The sequence below is a fragment of the Letharia lupina genome (assembly GCF_014066315.1).
Source record: "Letharia lupina isolate WasteWater1 chromosome Unknown contig_3, whole genome shotgun sequence".
In the NCBI taxonomy this organism is placed as follows: Eukaryota; Fungi; Ascomycota; class Lecanoromycetes; order Lecanorales; family Parmeliaceae; genus Letharia; species Letharia lupina.
In genome coordinates this window covers 1,271,038-1,290,597 of record NW_023502972.1, presented here as the reverse complement: position 1 = coordinate 1,290,597, position 19,560 = coordinate 1,271,038, and the positions used below count along the sequence as shown (strand labels likewise).

General features: G+C 50.3%; 8 protein-coding genes across 8 annotated transcripts; 5 read left to right on the top strand and 3 right to left on the bottom strand.

Moving 5' to 3' along the window:
* Positions 1 to 701: 701 nt before the first annotated feature.
* HO133_007252 (uncharacterized protein) lies at positions 702 to 1,776 on the top strand (the record flags this gene model as incomplete). Its single annotated transcript, XM_037298144.1, has 2 exons — positions 702 to 880; positions 1,398 to 1,776. 2 exons carry the CDS (start codon positions 702 to 704, stop codon positions 1,774 to 1,776), a joined length of 558 nt encoding a protein of 185 aa, XP_037156779.1.
* A 2,144-nt stretch (positions 1,777 to 3,920) lies between these two features.
* Positions 3,921 to 5,898, top strand: HO133_007251 (uncharacterized protein; the record flags this gene model as incomplete). The annotated part of the gene is made up of 3 exons (XM_037298143.1): positions 3,921 to 4,240; positions 4,312 to 4,904; positions 4,952 to 5,898. The coding sequence occupies 3 exons, from the start codon at positions 3,921 to 3,923 to the stop codon at positions 5,896 to 5,898; spliced, it is 1,860 nt and encodes a 619-aa protein (XP_037156778.1).
* A 147-nt stretch (positions 5,899 to 6,045) lies between these two features.
* HO133_007250 (uncharacterized protein) lies at positions 6,046 to 6,774 on the bottom strand (the record flags this gene model as incomplete). The annotated part of the gene is made up of 3 exons (XM_037298142.1): positions 6,046 to 6,117; positions 6,181 to 6,281; positions 6,423 to 6,774. 3 exons carry the CDS (start codon positions 6,772 to 6,774, stop codon positions 6,046 to 6,048), a joined length of 525 nt encoding a protein of 174 aa, XP_037156777.1.
* Positions 6,775 to 8,690: 1,916 nt separating this feature from the next.
* On the top strand, positions 8,691 to 10,284 carry HO133_007249 (uncharacterized protein; the record flags this gene model as incomplete). The annotated part of the gene is made up of 6 exons (XM_037298141.1): positions 8,691 to 8,700; positions 8,875 to 9,106; positions 9,157 to 9,448; positions 9,495 to 9,593; positions 9,646 to 9,710; positions 9,762 to 10,284. The coding sequence occupies 6 exons, from the start codon at positions 8,691 to 8,693 to the stop codon at positions 10,282 to 10,284; spliced, it is 1,221 nt and encodes a 406-aa protein (XP_037156776.1).
* A 780-nt stretch (positions 10,285 to 11,064) lies between these two features.
* Positions 11,065 to 11,776, bottom strand: HO133_007248 (uncharacterized protein; the record flags this gene model as incomplete). Its single annotated transcript, XM_037298140.1, has 3 exons — positions 11,065 to 11,131; positions 11,191 to 11,278; positions 11,335 to 11,776. 3 exons carry the CDS (start codon positions 11,774 to 11,776, stop codon positions 11,065 to 11,067), a joined length of 597 nt encoding a protein of 198 aa, XP_037156775.1.
* A 663-nt stretch (positions 11,777 to 12,439) lies between these two features.
* On the top strand, positions 12,440 to 13,738 carry HO133_007247 (uncharacterized protein; the record flags this gene model as incomplete). Its single annotated transcript, XM_037298139.1, has 1 exon — positions 12,440 to 13,738. The coding sequence occupies one exon, from the start codon at positions 12,440 to 12,442 to the stop codon at positions 13,736 to 13,738; it is 1,299 nt and encodes a 432-aa protein (XP_037156774.1).
* A 1,485-nt stretch (positions 13,739 to 15,223) lies between these two features.
* On the top strand, positions 15,224 to 15,752 carry HO133_007246 (uncharacterized protein; the record flags this gene model as incomplete). Its single annotated transcript, XM_037298138.1, has 2 exons — positions 15,224 to 15,277; positions 15,345 to 15,752. 2 exons carry the CDS (start codon positions 15,224 to 15,226, stop codon positions 15,750 to 15,752), a joined length of 462 nt encoding a protein of 153 aa, XP_037156773.1.
* Positions 15,753 to 18,820: 3,068 nt separating this feature from the next.
* HO133_007245 (uncharacterized protein) lies at positions 18,821 to 19,356 on the bottom strand (the record flags this gene model as incomplete). Its single annotated transcript, XM_037298137.1, has 2 exons — positions 18,821 to 18,918; positions 19,101 to 19,356. The coding sequence occupies 2 exons, from the start codon at positions 19,354 to 19,356 to the stop codon at positions 18,821 to 18,823; spliced, it is 354 nt and encodes a 117-aa protein (XP_037156772.1).
* Between the last annotated feature and the right edge of the window lie 204 nt (positions 19,357 to 19,560).

The following is a 19,560-nucleotide window of genomic DNA, read 5'->3' as shown; positions in this document are numbered from 1 at the left end:
GGAGTCCCAAGAATCTCAAGTCGTGCTTTAACACTTCATGAGAACCAGCACGAGCCAAAAGCGTGGCGAGGTGAAACGTGAGACTTAGGTTTTTCGAGATTGTTCGTCTGGGTGCTGCGCGTTCTCCACTAATGACTGACAGTTGTTACCGTTATACAGTGAGTATGAAGCAATGAGCAGCGCTGCTCGGCAAACAAGCAATGGCGTTCATTGACTTGCTGAGGCTAGTAGTGCGAACCTCACTGTCAGCCTCCGGGCCGTCTTTGCGGCCCATACCGGTAGTTGATATGTCCCCGATTTTGACTAATCAACATCTGCGTTTCTGAGCCGCCGAGATCTTGAAGCATGAAGTAATTTCTGCAAGCCCATGTTTCGCCACCCGCATACCAGGCCTGCATTTCTTTTTTGGACACCCAGACTCTGAGCTTGCTCCACTGGCAGCCTTTGACGGCTGTTAGTACTCGCGCTCGTTGTTTGAATAAGCTTGTACGTCAATTGCAAGCCTCATCTATGGAATTGACCTACCTTTTTGTGTTTGATCGATGCGAATTATATAACATGTTTTTTATAGGAAACCTCTCTTGTCTTGATCCTTGCTGTTACAACTGTTGTTCAAACCTTCCTCAAATTTTATTGCTGGGATTGATAGGTTGCCAGTCTGGAATTCCATGATCCAGCTTTTATCACTCCTGTCTCTAGCGATGCGTAGCCTGAAGGTACTAAGTAGGATCTTGACCTCTGCAACTCAAACCGCGGCAGCGGCCCTTCCCAATTATATTGGCAATGCGGTTATCCTCTTCATTGGATTTATCTCCGTGCAGGCACCCAAGTTTCATTATGCGAAAAGTTTGGCATCAAAGCTGTACAAAGACAGCTACGCGTAGAGTACATCCGTCAAGATATCAATCAGCGAAGTTTTCCAGCTGAAGAGAACCCTCCCACCTTCTCATTCACCATCCACAACCCATGTATCCCTACCAGAACACAACCATCATTAATTTAGCGTACTGGACAAATGCAGCTTAGGCTTTCTCACGTCTCCTCCGTCACAGCTCTTCCTTTTCAGGGCTGGCGCCGCCACCGCTCCTTAGGAAGACATACTAGGAGACAGCGAAGATAAGTGTGTCTTCTCTTCTACCACATTTCACCTATTCTCATTCATCCCATATTCACTTGGGACTATATCCCATTAATTTGTATCCTGCGAAAAGGCTAAGATTCTTGGCCTATCCCGAACAAGCATTACTGACGTGTGGAGAAAATGCTTAGTGGGGACAATGAAGATGGAGCCGGGTCAGGAATCGATGACGGCGACGGCAAGCCCACCTCCCAATACACAAACCCCGTCTACGTCGACCACATGGGCGCGATGGTGACCTGCTAGACCATAGCAACAGCATCGTCGACACCCAAGATCAAGCCACACTCTTAAAAGGCTGGCTCGCTTACAGTGCACTTACCGCCAACGGCGGAGGACCTTACCTAGCCAGCCTGAGCGAGACGGTGTTCTGCACCAGAGATTCTGGGTATGACGGCTATGCTGGCATCGCTGGCAATACCCCAGCGGATGGACATCAGTACTGCAACAGCTGCTTGACAGAGGGCATCAACAGTGGGGCGGATGATATTTGGTGTCAGGTCAACGACCGGGCGGATGGTGGGACGGCGACTCTCGAAGATCACATGTATCATGGTGGGAACCCTAAAAAGGGTCCCTCGGGTATGTGTACTGTCGACACTCAATGTGCTGGAAGAGGCTGGATGGTCGGATGTTAGATGTTGATTATGGAGGGTATCGGGCAAAATATCCCATCTTTTGTAGCACAAATGGCATCAGCAGTACCTAGATAACGAAACAACGCATGTTATTCTCTGGGTAATTATGGCGATCCTTGATTTCCTCACAGTGATCACAGAGATTTGATACACAAAACAAATAAGCTTACGTGCTGTACTAAGGATATTGTGAGGTTGTACGTGTGCCAAGCCGCGCAAGGCCTTGGCAACTGGCAAGTCCCTGTCTTTGGCGCCCAACCTCCCAGCTTGCTCGCGACAACGTTCAAGAAAGTTTCCAGACATTCTACATAAAGCTGCTCTTCCTTCCTTCCCAGTATCCATATTGCCTGTATCGAATCGACACATTACTACAGCAGACGACCAACGCTTCTCAACCTATCCCCTAACAACTCCGTATGGATCTCTCAAACATCTGTACGTTCCCAGCCTCTTTGAGATGCGATTTGGGCGCGCAAACGCTTTGCGCGACGACATCGCTTCTACGGATCAAATACTAATCTCAAGCTCTTTCTTCGCAGTTCGGCTAGTCAATCTAGCTGTTGGCGGTTTGATGATCCTCGGAGGCATTGGGCAGTTCTTCCCAATTGGATTGTAAGCCTTCATCCCTTGCCTTCTGAGACGCTTTAGCTAATCCTTTGCGATAGCCAAAGTGTTATCGTTGGATGCTATGTTATAATATTCGGAGCCGGTCAGCCCCAAGCAGCTTACCGCTAAAGGCACCCATGCTGACGATTGGTTATCCAGCGACCCTCTTGCTCGAATTTCAGATCCCGCCTTATATGTCGAGATGGGCGCCATTCCTCTTTAGCTTTCTTGGTCGCGGCATATGTGAGTTGGGAATGAGCTTGTCGGCATTGAGAACAGGGTCTGACACGGAGCGCCAGTCTACATCTTTGTCGGAACAATCCTGCTCCAAACATCGGCCATTCGTGTTGTCCCTGGCTCCATAATTGCAATCGTAGGCCTCGGCTATGGCATACTCGAGTACATCCCATCGATTGAACCGCCGCAGAACATGAGAGACGCCAGTGGCGAAGTAAGGCTTTGAACCCTTCCTTCTGAGACACGTCAACTTATTCTTTGCGACAGTGGGGAGCCGAGCAAATATGAGAGTCTCAAAAGGGAGGAACTACATGGAACGGCGAAGGGAAGGAAGAGGATTGCGCTTTGATATATCCGAACTACCTAATCAATATGCCTGTATCTACGGTTGAGAGAGAGAGCCATAACGTAATGGTATTAGCGGTGTGTCTTGGGTGGGATGAAGAATTTTTCTGGGCTGTTCCTGGTGTTGCATGTAGAAGAAGGACTGCCTTTTACCGGAGTCCAACCCATCGCCCGCTGGTCTATGCTTGGTATTGTTCACAATCCTAGTATCCTACACATAGAGCCTCGCCAAGGCGGTAAGGCCAACCTTACCAACACTTTCTATGGACATGTACGTTGACACATTGTTTAATCTTATCACCTAACATGGAATTTTGACCAGAGCATTCGTAGCCAATGAGAGATGGATCAAAGGGATTGATAATGCAATCCGGGGATTTAGTGTGGCTTTAAATTTGCTTCATGCGAATAGGGTAAATGCAAGCGAATCCGATCGGGTGGGTCACCGAAACCCAGGCGCCACTGGTGACCCTCTTCAGGTTCGAGTTTGGCTAGCCGATATAACCCGATATAATGTTCACATTCACTCATCGACCTCCCTTCCAACCTACCTGAGGTACATCTCGACATCTCTACATCTCTACATCACTAAAAGAGGTGACTCCGGAGGTATTCTCGGAAGGAGGAATAGACCAACTCCAGAACCAGATTACTGTATTGATCCTACATAAGGTTCATTCTTTCCCGTCACTTGCAAGATCCGGCAAGCCAAGCTAAGCGTGTAAATCCAGTCTGCCATACGAGGCATCCGTCGCGTGGCCCTCGATAACTCCGAGGTAGTCTTCCCGGATTCTCCGCAATCTTCTACCAACAGCATTCACATACAGCCCAGGCCTGTCACCCTTCCGCTGAACACCTTATCAATCTTCGCTTCAACATCACGACCCACACAAACATACCCTTCTCTTCACCAACATGGCAAGCTAAAAGGCCTCATTGAGGCGCTGGCATAAGAGATGGGTCCGCAAGACACTTCGATACTACAGCAGCAGTACCACCATTTCCCGAGGCAGTCCGACGTTGATTTCGAAGCGGCGGAGCAGCTCCTACAGCATTCGCGAAGGGGCTGGGAGAGCAATGGAGACAGCATGCCTGGCTCGGCGTTGGAACCAGAAGCATCTACAACAAATTTCGCGGAATTAAATGGGGATGGAGGACTAGGGGATGAACCGATTGAGGATGAGAACGGAAACGGAGAGTCTCCCCTACAAGAGCGTCATGCAGACGCACAATATGCCCCCATCAATAATCAACCTCCTCTGGGGCAGGTTTGCAGGTATGCACCAAAATACGCACTCCGAGTGTGAAACTGTTGTCTGCGGTAGGAGGCTAACAAACGATTTTCAGCAATTGCGCCACTACACGCACACCTCTTTGGCGTCGATCGCCAAATGGTTCGACTATGTGCAACGCTTGCGGGTTGTACTCAAAGGCACGGAACATATCTCGACCAACAAGCATGAAGAGGCCTTCTTCAAACCCTGTCTCGGCGCACGGTTCGGAGATGGATCACCAAGAGCCTCAACGAAGTGTCTCCCCGTTGGCTAACGACGTGGGACATCACCACCGATCTACCTACGTAGCAGCGGGTCAGATACCCAAAGGCTCGTGTCCTGGGGGAGGGCATTGCAATGGTGCTGGAGGCGCAGATGGCTGTAACGGCTGTCCAGCGTTCAACAACCGAATTTCAAAAACAACGCAGGTTGCTTATAATCCCGTACCAGGCGCAGCCACCCCAATCGATCATCAGCGAGGCGACGAATCGTACGCTGCAAATACATCCCAAGAGGATATCAGTCCACGACCCTCAATTGCACCAGATACCTCTACAATCGCCCAAAGCACTACAAGTCTTGTACTTTCTTGCCAGAATTGCGGCACAACTATCACGCCTCTCTGGCGGAGAGATGAAAGCGGCCGAACGATATGTAACGCGTGCGGTAAGGGTAACGTTTTGAACACGATCTCAGTAGCTAATTCTTATCAGGGCTCTATCACAAACTTCACGGCGTACATCGACCAGTTGCTATGAAGAAATCCGTTATCAAGCGGAGAAAAAGGGTAGTGCCTGCTACCAACGAGCAAGATCCAAACGCTTCTCAACTCTCAACCTTTCCCGTCTCACCGTCGCCTACTCCACAACATCATGAAAGTCAGGAAGGTCGGGGCAAGCAACGAGCTTTTTCAAGCATGGAAGCCGGACCTCTCAACCTTGACCTTCGCCCAACTCCAGGCCATCTCGATAGTCCAGAAGTCAGAAACAGACAGCGCATTGAGTCTAGCATGGACCCCAATAGTCCTGCGAACCTCACTCTTCGCCAGCACGAGCGTCAGTTAGAACATCAGCACCAATACGACCCACCTCCTATAGGAGTAGATTTCACAGGCTATCAGTTAAACCAACGACAGGATCAGCGACGGCGACCATCGAGCCATCCACAGCAAAACCTTCCCTCTTTATCTAGCATGCATGATTCGTCTATGCATCGTCCTTCCGACCCTGGATCGTATCCTCGATTGAGCCCACTTCCAGGCTCTTCGTCTCGGAAGCGAAGCCATTCCAACACAGACCAAGACAACCCCTCACCATCTACTCCAGAGAGCGGAAGCGCAAAACGTCTAAGCTCCATCTCATCTATCTTGAACCATCCTCAATCTGCGGTTGATGAAATGCCGATCGATCCTAACCTATCCGGCATAGGCCACCAGCAGCAGCAGCCGCCGCCGCTGCATCGACATTCACATCCAGAATCTCAACCGCAACGATATCAACTACCGCCTCCCAACAACGGTCCCAGGCAAAGCACGAGCAGTGATCCGGGTGGGTGGGAGTTGAGAGAGAAAAAAGCAAAGCTGAGGATGGATTTGGAGCAGATGAGGTTAGATCTCAGAGCAAAAGAGCGGGAGCTCGAGGAGCTGGGTGGTGATGGTTGAATGCATTGTACAGACATATTCATGCTCAGGAGATACCATTGGCCATAGATTGGAGCGTCGCATACAAGTCAAGCTTTATTTCTGGAAGCGCTCACAATGCTCCGCTCTAAATGAGGTATCCTACAGACACAGTTTTGATGAAAATCCTTAAGCCGCTGCCGATTTCGGCTTCTTAGTCCCATACTTTGACCGTGCGGTAATGCGATTCCCAACGCCACCCTGTCCATAATGTTAGCCCATCAAATTTGACCAACCACATGAATCTTTCAATACGTAACTCACCAGATCCATTGCTCCTCTAACAAGATGGTACCTCACACCGGGACAATCCTGACTCCTTCCCCCTCTCACCAGCACGACACTATGTTGTTGCACATTGTGCCCTGTATCACGACTCAATCAGCCAAGCATTCCCTCTTTACCATCTCCTCGGAACCCCTCCGCGTCTCCAGTCCCCCCACCACCCCTTTCTCCCTCCCCTTACCCTCCTACCACCACCCGAATAACGAGGAATATTCACGCACCCTCCCCAGGAATATAACAAGTAACAGCCCTCCCACTACTCAGCCTAACCCTCGCCACCTTCCTCTCCGCGGAATTCGGCTTCTTCGGCTTGAAATTGTTGACGACCCTCAAACAGACGCCTTTCATATGCGGTCGGTTTACCAGCGCTGGCGACACGGGATGACGGGCGCGTTGGGGCTGGCGGGGCTTTTTGAGCACTTGCATCAGGGTTGCGGAAAGGGAGGTTGTTGTCGAGAGGGTGCGGTTAGTGATGGTGTTGAATTTCTTGAAAGTTGACGGCAGAGTGGGCCGGAACAGCGAGGGGAGGAGGAATGGGAGGCGTAGGAGGGTGGGCATGGTCGATGGTGGCATGGTTGATGGTGAGAGATGAAGATGGTTGGTGAGAGCAAGTCGAGCGTGATGGGCGCTAGTGGCTGCCAAGATCACACCACAAGGCTGAGCTAGAAGCGCCACCGAGATATCACCCGTCGTCCAAAACTGTTCGAGCAACTTTTACCTCCCGTCTTCTCCAATCGATAGTGTCGGTAACAGTCTCACGGGCCCGCTCTTCCATCTATCAGGTACGAGTACGGCTATTCGCACGGACTTTATATCACTCATGGTAGATGTTCAGGCCTCTTCCCCTTTGGACACAATGGTTAGGGTTGCTACACAAACCTTAGGGTCAATCAGCTTAGTTCAGTTCGCTATACCAATGGCAAGTCGGCGCGGGGCACCGCGACAGTGGAACAACCTGGGACTGCACATCATGATGCCACGTACTCTATGGGTACATTGGTCTCCCGACACTCCGAGCAAAAGCGTGGGAGATGTGTGGGTCTCTTTATCTAATCTTACGGATCGTCGATTTTTCACCAGGCGAGCAAGCCACCCACTTGTGCCACTATGCAACCGGGCCGCACTGAGGTAGAAGAGTACTCCCTGTGCCCAATGAAACGGGTATATTGATTGTACTGCTTGAAGAGCTGACACCCCTTCGATAAAAACTGGTCTCGCACGGTTGTTTTTTTTAGAGGGAGGAAGAGTCTATGGCTTCAAGACTGCCTTCAACACTCAAGAACGACCACGACCGAAAAATGCCTCACACCCTCAAGTATTCCTTTGGGCACCATATCTCAGTTTTACTTCCTGCACGACGGCCTTACAAACACAGCATATTTGATATGCATCAAGGAGGATGCTTCGCACCCCTGGACTTTGGTGACATTAAGTTACTTTTTTGCAAAGTACCTCGCTTCTGATCGGAGACTAATAAACTTCCCAAAAGAGTACGTCGGACCGGGTCGTGTCCCGTGTGACACCTCGAAATGTAAGCCACCAAAGCTTCGACAACATTCACACTCGTCGTGGAGCAGTGAACCTTGCCTGCTCATCAATGATTGTTCACTTTCGATCCGGGATAACCTTGTTTGTCCCGGACAAGATGGGACGAGATTTCACGCTTCCGCCATGGGCTTATACATACTCTAATTATAACCCTGTCGATAGAAGTTGATGCTCTCTATGCTACTGGTAACGCCTTGTGTATGTGCTATGTGCTGACGGCAGCTTTGGGTATAGATCAGCAGTATTCTTCCTAAAATCGAGATTACGATAAGGCTACAAAACGTGTTTGAGTCTCTCTACCTTCCTATCACAGCCTGACAGGCCAGCTAAGAATACCGATTCTCGCAGTCGCAATTCGGGACTCTTGACGGTCTTTCCTTTCCGTAATCGTCCTCTCGAGTCTTACAGCCGCAGTGTACATTGTCGCTCGTTAACTCTAGGGCATCCCGGTCAAGCGAATTTCCGTCCCCACCTAATGAAGAACGCCCTTCCTGCAAATCACATAATTTCTAGCCTTGCATTAGATCCTGATCGTGTAAACCTGCTCTGCATAGCGTTTCTCCAACGAATACCGCTTTTGGCCTTTCGAGAAAGCTCTAGACCAGCTGCAGAACAGTTTGCAGCGCATACTCGCATCCTCTTTCTTACTGGTCATTAGGTCGGCAATTGTGCCGAGAGGCTCCCTTTCCCACGTTGTTGGTAGCCGCCCTGAAAAGCAATGGATCTACAGACTACGGGAGATATGAGGAAAATACGGTTTTTACTGGTCGAAACGAATATATCTGGGCTTCTCAGAAACTCACCCCACACCCTCTAGGAGCAGCTGAATGCACTTTACCTCAAAAATTCCAGATGAAATGCGAGCTAGCAGTTGACCCAATACCTCGCAGTAAAAGTGGGGGGTCTCCCATGTCAACAGACATAAAGGTTCAGTAGCCAGTATGTCTGATTGTATGTTTTTCTTGGCTTCGAGTCGCCTGAATCTCTCCTTCTTCTTGGAAATAAGCACGTGCTCAAGATAGAAGTTGTGGGGCAATACTTTCTCGATTATGTGGCTCCAGTCTGTCACTCTCGTACTCGTTGCAGTACTTCCGGCTTGTGCAATAGGACAAACGGACCAAACAGCTGCAGCATCCCCGTCAACAACAACCACTTCAGCAACAACCACTTCCCCGGGTCATTTCGATGCTGTTACTTCTTTGGGTGGAGTACTCGCTGGAGAGATCTCTTCTTACTTTGCTCAACTTCTCCCGTCTGCCACCTCGCCCCCCACGCCGGACGAGATCAACGAGCCTCTGGACATTATCATCAATGGCAGAGTATATCCTCCAGTCATATATGATGGGAATGTAATCACGTAAGGACGTTACTCTTGTCTCATGGTGGAGAGACTTACGCTGTATGTAGACCTGAAGGCTTCAGTATTGACTGTATCAACTGCGACGTCTTTGGCAACATCAGTCTCTCTGGCGGTGGCAAAATCCCTAACGACCCATTCCCCGGCAGCCAAATCCCGACCCCCACCGATGTCCTTGAAATGCACCCCGACTTCGACTTCTCAGGTCTCTGGGTGGGTGCAACATTCGATGCATTAAGCGCTCATTTCGACTTGACCGTCAACCTAACTGCATTCAACCAAACGTCCAACCAGACGAACGAATTCCTTATACCTTTACCTTCGAAAACTTTCACGAAAAGTGTATGTGCTCGCCGTTTGCCCAGATGGTTCTTGGCTTATTCTACAGATTGGTGATTTGACTATCACGGCTACTCTTAATCCGGAAATTTATGGATGGATCAATACCACAAATAATGTCAGCTTTACATACGGCTTCGATTTCGAGGTAAGTGAGTTGTACAAACTTTGAAGACCAAGACTAGATCATTTTGGCATAGATTCCGCCCGGCTCTGAGCTGCTTCTTCCGTTGGAATCTCTCAATCAGTCGATATCTCTTGGATTGTAAGCATCCTATTCTCGAGTGAATATCTTCAAACAAGCTAATGGTACCAGCAACAAATCGACACTTACTCCAATCCCTTTTACATCTTCAACAAAAGATCTGAACATTGGCGTTGAGTTCTCCTTCCGCCCCTCTGTCAATTTCGTCGCCTCTATAGGTGGGCTTCCTGTCTCCCTACAAGTTGCCGTGACCCTCGACATTCCCAAACTCGACGCCACAATCATGCAAGTCCACAACGTCACCGTCTCCTGTGACCCTGCCCCAGCATCCCTCCCTGCGGATCAAGTCTACCAAAACCTCACTCTGGTCGTCCCGTCGATCGGGGTCGACGCGCTGGAAGTCTTTCAAGAGGCATTGAACCTCATCCTCGTGAAACCCTCGGACACCCAGCCGTTCTCGCAGAATTACTCCACCAGCCTCCCGACCGCGTGCTACGCCTTCAGTAGGGCCGAGAAGACGTTGATTGCCGCAGCCCAAAGCAAGCCTTCGGACACTTCGTCCGCAACGAGCACCCAGGTTCCGCTGTCGGTGATTTCCATGGCAGTGATTCTGGCGGTCTTCATGGCGATCTAATGGCTGAGTGTCACAGATGGAGGTGGTGTCGGTGCGATTGATCAGGGCTGCTGTCGCTGGGTAGGGGCATTAGGGCCTCTGTTGTGACTATGGTGGATGTCCGAGTAACGAAAACATTATAATGGTTCCATATCTTTGAGCAGTCCCCGTCGGGCGAGCGATGGATCGTCTTCGAGGCACACTGTCTCTACCTTTGTACTTAGACGGTTCCCGCTGTGGCCTGAGGTCTCCGGACAGGATACCCCTCTTGCGAAGAACTGTGGATTGACAATTAATGATTTTGGTATGAAAGATCCCGCTGCCGCATGATATTCTGCCACGAGTCCCGTTGTTGCAAAATAATCGTATTGCGAAGTGGAAGGTTTTTTTTTCGTCCGGAGACTGAACTACTCCCCTCCCCCCCCCCAAAAACCCAGCGAGCACATTCTGGTCCCAGGTTGGCATTGTAGGAGAGGTGGTGGGTCAGAAAGTCGTAAGAAAGTCGTAGGGATGGATTGGCTAGGCTGCATGTTTAGGGCGAATCATAGTGACGGGCATAGGCAAGACAGGCCTGTAGGGGAGGAGCGGGCGGTTGCATGAACGACCATGTGTGTAAGCGGTTCATCTGGTCTTGTAAAAAGAACCCGAGTTCTTCTTCTACGTCTATATGGTTGTATCTATTTTTCGACTCTAGCGGTGATGTTGACCAAATAATTATGCAAAAACGATGGTGGGTTTCTCTCCAATATGCACGAGCTCGGATGCTCTCGGTTAAGACCTTAAGAAGGGCCCCCACGCTATTTAGTTCTTCTCTTTGGCTTTCTCTGCGCTTTCGGCTGCCAGCTCTTTGACGCTGGTCTTTCCTTCACTGTTGGTTTGGGCGGTAAGTAACCAGGCTTTTGTGGTCACAGGTGGGATACAGCTTACAATATGGCCTTTGTGGTTGCGAGGATTGATTGCCAGTCCTCGAAGACCGTGAAAGGAACACCTTCTCGCTCGCAGTATGTGATGAGATCTGAGGCCAAGTCAGTCAAATCCGGGAAATAGCAATTGATTGAGCGGTCAGCTCACCGTGGCCCTTCTTGGCAAATAGCAGATCGGTCTCCCTTGCTGCCGATAGATCTGATACTCCATCTCCAGCATAGAACATGGTCGGTCGTGGCTCGTTGGGATTGTCCTCGAAATACTTGGCATAGGGTCGGATGGTCAGAGACTTGTCGTGACCGAAGCCACTTTCATCATGGAACTTTATTTGCCAGCCGGCTTCCTCTGCCATTTTCTTTGGGGGCCTATCCGCAACCTCATTGCTCACGATCTCAATGTCATTACCTTCTGGACCGATCAGATGAACGAGAAGAGCTCGAATGATTGGTGTCATGCCCGAAGAGAGGACAATGACTGGGACACCATTCTCTCTCGACCATTTGTAGAAGTCGTTGAAGTATGGGTCGAGTTTGATGTTGTCGCAAAGTGCTTTGATGCAGTCAGGGAAAGGCGTTTTGACGCTGTCCATCATGGCTCTGAAGGAATCCCTGGAGTGCTAATCAGCCCATCAGATATCCTCTCCTTTTCAAGGTTGCGATGCATACCGAAAGGTGTCTTTTCCCTCCAGGACTTCCTTATTTCCCTGCCGGCGACGGTCCCCACCAAAGCCAAGATTGTCGGTCTGAAGGTCATATGAGCGGGATGGGCTGGAAGGATACTAGGACGGCATCTACCATCCAGTCATTGCTATCATGAAGGGTGATTGTGCCTGTTTTTTGGTCAGCCATTGCCAATTCCACGTTCCTTGAATGAATGGACTGCACCATCAAAATCGGTGAAGAAGATGCACTTGGGCTTTGCTTCCAACGTCTGAGGGAAAGGCATCTTGGAATCGACCCTATCAACGAACAGTCACAACGATGGAGTCCTCAACCGAATGCTGCGGAATTGATCAATGCTAAGGTAAATTACTCTTACAGTATACATTCCGCTGGACTTTTCGCACCAAGCTTTGGCGCGAAAAGCGGGGCATCAGCTCGTGCCAAGCTCGCCAAGGCACTGTTTACACTCCCCGCTCTCTCCGCATACTTTCCACGAGTCATCATTTCGAATCGTTACTCGTGTCAAACTTTTCCCACTTTCATCAAGCTTCTGTCAAGTATCTTGTCTTTGACACTCTGTGGCTTCAAGCATGTCGTTCAACGCTTTGCCAAACGAGCTGATCTATCAGATATCACAGCGAGTCCAACCAGCAGATCTCGAGAACTACGGTCGAACAAGTCATCGCGTCAAAGAAATCGCAGCGCCTATCCAGCAGGAACACAGGCAACTAAAAGCGGAGTATACAAAGATCAATGTCAACCATGTCGCCGCCGCAAATATGCTGTACGAGATGTGTGCGCGGCCGTGGATCGCGCTCTATCCCGAGTCGGTAGAACTTCGAGGCCACAGAAGCTGGAGGAACTTTGAAGGGCCTCGCAACAAAGAGAGGACGGCGTTGGTGGCAGAAGTTATTCGCAAGAGAAGCCTTGTGGAGGAGGCTGACTTGAGGGATATTCTCCGCCGAACCAGACTCATACCGGCACATGAGGTGGATGGATGGCTGGAAAAGATCAATATAGGCGATGAAGACTATCTATTCGCTCTCATGCTTGCCTGTCTCCCGAACATTCGAAGGCTCACGATTCGGTTGGACCACACGAAATTAGAGCAAGTGAAGGAGATGATACGATTGATCAAACGGCAATCCCTCGATGTCCACGGTGACAGAGCTCTGTCAAAGCTCAAGGCTGTATACGTATTGGAGAAGGACACTTCTGAGAACGGCGTCTGCGATCTGGAGATGTTCCCTCTGCTCGCCTCACTACCGGGCATACAATCCATGCATGGCCGCAACCTGGTCGGAATGTACCGAGACTGCTATCGAGATGGTTGGCTTGATTACCCTGGCGCGAGCCCGACTATTGAGCATATATTCTTGGAGACCTGCGGCATGAGTGTGGAAGGGCTCGAGAAGCTTTGCAATAGTATCGAAGCATTGCGAAGCTTCAAGTACATTGCGCATCGTGCAGGATGGGGACTGCACCGTATCAGTGATTTGCTGAAAAATGCAAGAGGTACATTGGAGGAACTAGTTCTATCTACCGGTTCTGGGCAGAGTCGGTTCATTGGCACTTTGAGAGGCTTCACGGCGCTGAAATATGTCAAGGTTGACACTGACATGCTCTTCCAACGGGGCAAGATGTCAAGGGCAGTGGACATTCTTCCGGCTTCGATTGAGACAGCAACGATCGCGGGCAACAGTTTGACTCGTCCACACGAGGAACAATTCCTGTCCGATCTCTATCGTCCCAGTTTCTCGTACCCGAACCTGCGGAAATTACAAGTGGATGACAGTTGGGGGCACAGGGACATTGGGAAAGACCGCCTGAAGTTCCAGAAAGAGTTTCACAAACAGACGTCTTCCTCGTGGATGCTCCGCTATAGGTAACTTCATTTTGGGAGTTTAAGGTGTTTGGAAAATGGTCTTTTTGCGAAGGTAATTGTGTCATTGTGCTTATATGATCTGGGTTGCTCAGTAAGCATCTAGGGTATCGACTAGACTTGGTGGGACAAAATCTGGGCTTTCCACTCTTTACCATTTGGTACTCCTTCCTCCTGCCAGTGGACGCTTGGACGTCATACATTATAGCACACAAGAGCCCATTAAGTTCGAATTTCCCGAGCCTTTCTGCGCACACGTGTTCCTCCATCCGGGCGACTGTTCCTCAGGACACTGTGGTCTTAGGTCTTTTCGCGCTTGTTTTCGGACAATATGGATGACCAAGGCCCGCTTGTCTATGTGTTTCGCCGTGCTAATCGGTGCCACATTCATCAGATGTACAACGCATTCCTCGAAAAGTGTGAGGTGCTCGTCCCGTGCTTGCTGCCAGTCTGGACGCTTTACCTCCGTGAGCTCCTTCTCGATTCTCGAAGATGACGTCGGCCCTTGAACTTGACGTAATGCAAGAAGTGCGTTAGAACGGTACTTTTCACTTCGTCCTGGATCATTCTCTGCTTGGCCCTTTTGAATCTTTCGGCTTCTGCTGGCAACTCTGTGCGCGGAAAATCTTCTAGGATCATCTTCTCTGCCTCTTCAAGGCGCCGGCAAGTCATGGAGAGCCTCACGACTTCTTTGTTGGCTCCCATCGCACCAAGACAATAGACACTATGGAAAATTTTGATGGTCTAGCTTTGCTTGGAGAAGAGGCCTCGGGCATACAAAGCTGCCATGATCAGGTGCAGAACTCGTTGAGACGGTCAAAAGCATCTTCGCAGATTGCCCGGTCCTTCCATCCGACTACACTTTCCGCGGCGATCCAGACCCTTCTAGATGTCGTTGACTAGGACCCTCAGCCTCTTCCATGCTGTGCTTTTTGATTTTCGTTGGCATACGAAAAGGTTGAGGGCCGATGATGGGAAGATATGTCGCTTAAGAATGGAAGGCAGTTGGGTTGATGAGCTGGGAAGGAGCAGAAGTATGCTGATCTTAGATGGTTTCTTGAGTGCCTGAAAGTTCATCTATGCCGTTCAGCACGTAGTGAACGGTAAACAGACATGGTTGAACATTTAGGGTCAAAGGCATTAGTCCACTCAGTAGGGATCACTGTGACCAAGACTTAGTGCACTGTTTGATCCCTTGTGTGTTTTCCCTGCGTAAGCCCTAATTTTTGAACCGGACCTTCTCCTCAATATCCATCTCTTCAGATCGATTGGCACAAATCGCGGCAAGATATGACCCATGACCCTCTCCGCGATTCCTCTACGCGTAAGCCTATGTTCTGCGCGTGTCTTGCGCCGCCTAAAATCTCAATGCAACAATTCGTAAGCCGAGCCTCAGCCCAAGCTCGATCATGGCTATACCGAATACCGAATACCGACCATCGAGCATCCATCCCCCGCAACGAAGTCAGGATTGCACTTCTCTCTCAACGCAATGATTTTTACCACCATTGAGATCAACGCACCGCCCTCGAAAGTCAGGAGCGTGGTACGTCCCACGAGCCTCCTCTGCCTTCCCTATCACCTCGCACACTAACACCCACCACCCCTACCAGCTCCTCGACTTCCCCAACCTCCGCACCTACCACACCGGCCTCTTCAAAGGCATCACCCCTCTCGACCCCTCCTACCCCGACCCCTCCGCCCTCGCCCCCGGCAACACGCTCCTCCTCGAGATAGGCCCGCCGTTCACCGGCACCATCACGCAGAACACGCCCGACTGCTTCGAATGGAAGGGACCGCCCAACTACGGCATCCTGTCGGGCAAGCACACGTTCACGTTTGAGGAGAGCGAGGTGACCCCGGGGGGCACGACGTTGGGTCAGAGTGAGGAGTTTGCGGGTGTCTTGTTTTGGGCGATGAGTCCGTGGCTGATGGGGAGGATACTGAAGACGGCGTATGAGGGGTTCAATGAGGATTTGAAGAGGGGCGTTGAAGGGACGACGGAGGGTGCGAAGTTGTAGGGCTTGTCTCGTGTGAGACACGGCACGTGGTGGTGCCTAGAAGCCAGCCGTTTCTCGGTTTCTCCCACACTAGAGGAGATATCCCTCGGTGATTTCTTTGTAGCAACTTTAAGGATCAACGAAGTTTAACCCCATATCTCTGCGGAAATATTCTTGAGCTGTAGACCCTACTTAGACAGCCAGCTTTATAGAAGATGAATTACGAGCAGTTCAGTCCTGTACCTTGTTGGATTAATAGCTGCCACCCTTCGCAGTGCTTGCTCCGGATCCCCAGCCCCTTCGGCGATCTATGCACTGGGATCTAGCCAATGCCTCTCTTTGAATTCAGGCTCTAATATGATGGACAACCAGAGCTGTCTGGCTTTAGCAAGCCGCCAGTGGAGCATCTAGAGGCAATTGCGAGCTACGTTATTCTTCCTCGCACCTCCTCACAGCCACAGCAGTCGTCGTCTAGCCACGACAACTCTCTTGTTCCGTTACAGAGGGAGTAAGCTAATTTTCTCTGTCCTGGGTATGAAAAGATCACTAGACCAAATCATCTGAAGTCTCTGTGTCTCTTTTTTTTGAGGACGTTTCTGCAGTAGCAACGAGCCGAATGTATCGAGACATCGAGCCCAGATGTCGTTCAGACGATCTAGACTCTGCCACTTTCCTAAATTGAAAACGAAGCCTCTCTCATGTGCACTTTGTGACCGTCGGAAGTTCTTGAACGAAGAAGCTCCGGCTAGCAAGGCTCTAGGCCAATTCTCCACGCAATACCGGAAGATTCCTTCACAAATTTCAACTACTGCTTTTACAGCCTGGGTGGTCGTCCAGAAGCAGGAGATCTGCTTTATCTCTGGAGGCATCAGAGGAGCCTGCGGAACCTCGAGATTCAACCCTTGAGCCAATTATTCCGATGTGAAAGGGATGCTCCAGGGTGGAAGACACAACAGTCACTCGATACGATTAGGGATTTCAAAATCAACCCTGGAAATGATAGTAACACAGAGTTGTTGCCAGCTTTGTTAGAAACTGTTAATCTAGAAGCGCTGCGTACATCAAGTTTCGCAAGGTTTGAGGTAAGGGGCTCCCACGCAGACGTCCCACGTTGACTCGGGTTCTCGAAAGCCTGCTGAATCGTCTTCCTCGAACGTTGAACAATTTGGAACTCGGTGCGTGGGCATGGCACCGACTTTGGCTTCCATACGTCGACTTACCTTCGAAAATATTTGCCATCCGATGGTACCTAGGTAAAGCAGACGTAGAGTCTTCGGTGTTGGTTGACTTCATTCGACGGAATCAGGGTCTAGAAGTATCATGGATCTATTATCCCTTTCCCAATGAGATTATGAACCGTTGGCTACGACAATCGCCACGAACAGGTAGAGCATGAGATCGCTATATAACAATACGCAAGCTCCACCTTATGAAACCTACCTAGCCTCGTCTCCGCACCTTGAAGAGCTGACTTTGAACATTTTTGGTCCGAGGACAGTCGAGCACTGCGTGGAAAAACAGACATCCTTGAGCTGACGAAGACAGGTGGTTCTTACAGGGTTGCCAAAAAGAAAGAGATCCTGAGTCTCAGGTAGTTACCTCACCAGTAGGGCTTATCTTCGTCAAAGGTCCTCGGCTTGCCACTAATTGCACAGTTGCGTCCATGGTTTCATCCTCCATATTCAGCTTCTTCCATCTCCACACATTCATTATCATAAATAGATACGGTTCCGAATTCCTGCCACTTCCCAAGAAAACAGCTCCGAAACAGAAAGCAGCGGATACGTTCCTCGGATACGTACGCCGAGGTCTGGCGTATCAAGCCGGTCCAGATATGTGACTGACGGTGCGCTCGCGAGCAGCAATTGTAACCAGTCAGAGACGGTGGAGGCGGTATGTTCCAAGGAAAGGAGGAGTTTTGACGACTCGGAGATGAAGCGATCTCTCTCCGTCCGCTTCCCACACGAGATTCAAGACATGACCGTCGAAGATCCTCTGTGAAACAAAACAGGAGACCTCGGCATCCACCAAGAATCCAACGCTCTAGGCGAAGAGGCCTTGAGGCGTATCAGCCAGGAAGCGATCCGCAGAACCTACAACGGCGGTCCTGATCACGCGAATGCCAACCTTCTCGAAGCCCGCGAATCCAGAGGAATCCGCGGTGTCAAATTCCGCTTCCGTTCCCATATGTCTAGCCGCCTCTTCGAGAACCCTGCCCACCATAACCGAATTCCAAAGAGGACTGCGCCTAGTCGCGCTTTCTAAAAGTACTTTTGGTAATGCTTCATGATAGTCATGCTGCAATGAATTTCTTCGGTCCAAAGAATTCCTTTGATGCTTGCGTTTTGAAACAATGGTTGGAGATGCAACAGGCCGTATCGAAATCATTAAGACATAAAAGATTGTGATTGAAACAGAATGAAAGTGAAAACTAATACCCATATCCGCGAAGGACTTGCCACCAACTGTCCGAAATTCTGATCTTTCAAGCTTCCCCTACGTAGCAAGGAGAAAGGAAAGGAAGGAAGCAAGGAAAGGAAGAAGGCAAGCAAGGCCCATACATGGCGTCAATTCCCCCACCCCCTGTCTTTACCGCCCGCGCTCTGAGCTCTCTGACTGATCCCTCCACTGCACATCGGAATCACAAACGCTCATCCTCTCCGCGATCCTATACCTGACTCTGAAGATTTCCTGTCCGATGGGGTCCGATGCCTATCCTCCGGCTACTGCAACCCCTCACGGCCTCTCTACGTATAGATAGCCTCGATAGATACATCAACAAACACGGCACTTAGTCAGTCAAGCTCGGGCCCCGGCGCGTTCCGGCTCTATCTGGATGGCCTTTCTATGGTCTATTTATCTTCCTGAGTCGGGGATCAGTGTCGTCTCGGGGATTTGGAAGGATATGGAGACAGGGTCAAGAGTTCAAGAATATGTTAGCTCGTGTTTGACGTTGGGGGACTCGAAGTCGATGTGATGTTCTATAAGCGTATATATGTACGTCAAAAAGCCTTTCAGTCTAGCTGGAGCGGTTCGGAGGAGCTGAGGCTCAAACAAGCTATTATATAAGGGTGGAACGGAGTGATATGTCAACTCCCCGCGTCCCTGTAGTTGTCGTGGCTGATTTGGAAAGATGAGAATCCTGCTAGACGATTTCTCCAGTAGTCCTCACTGATCAAGTTCCACGCTTAGAGCAAAGATGCAGCATCAACCAGGTGATTCAAGAGCATCCATTGCGCCTCTCCCACTTCACTCGCGCTGGTTCCTTGGGGCCAGAAAATAATGACTGGACAAGCGTTCGCCAAAACCGCATAACGGGCACAAAGCGGCCACTCACCGAGTAATCCGTAGCTACAACGCCCTCCTTACCATCTTCATTCCTCAACCTGAACTCCCGCACCATAACAATCAGAACAATACTCAACTGCAAATACGCAAACTGCTCGCCAATACACCTATGCCTGCCCGCGCCAAAGGGCAGGTACGTGCTATCGGCTCCGGTAGACAAGAGACCGTATCCGTAATCCATCTTCTCTCTCTCCCCGTCCTTCGGATCCGCCATGCTTTCCCATCGGTGCGGATCCCACAATTCTGCGTTGGGGAAGTACTGGTCGCTCTTTCCCATAGTTGCAGGCGCAGCGAGGAGTAGATGCGAGGGCCGGACCACCCAGTTGGTGCGTGCAACCGGATACAAGTTCCTAAGTTTCCGTATGGAGTGGATTGGAGGATGGAGGCCGATGGTTTTGTGTATTACGTGCAGTGCTTAGGGGGACTTTTTGGACGTTGCTGTTGGTCAGAGCAGTGTCACTTAGATCGTGCAGCTGCTCTT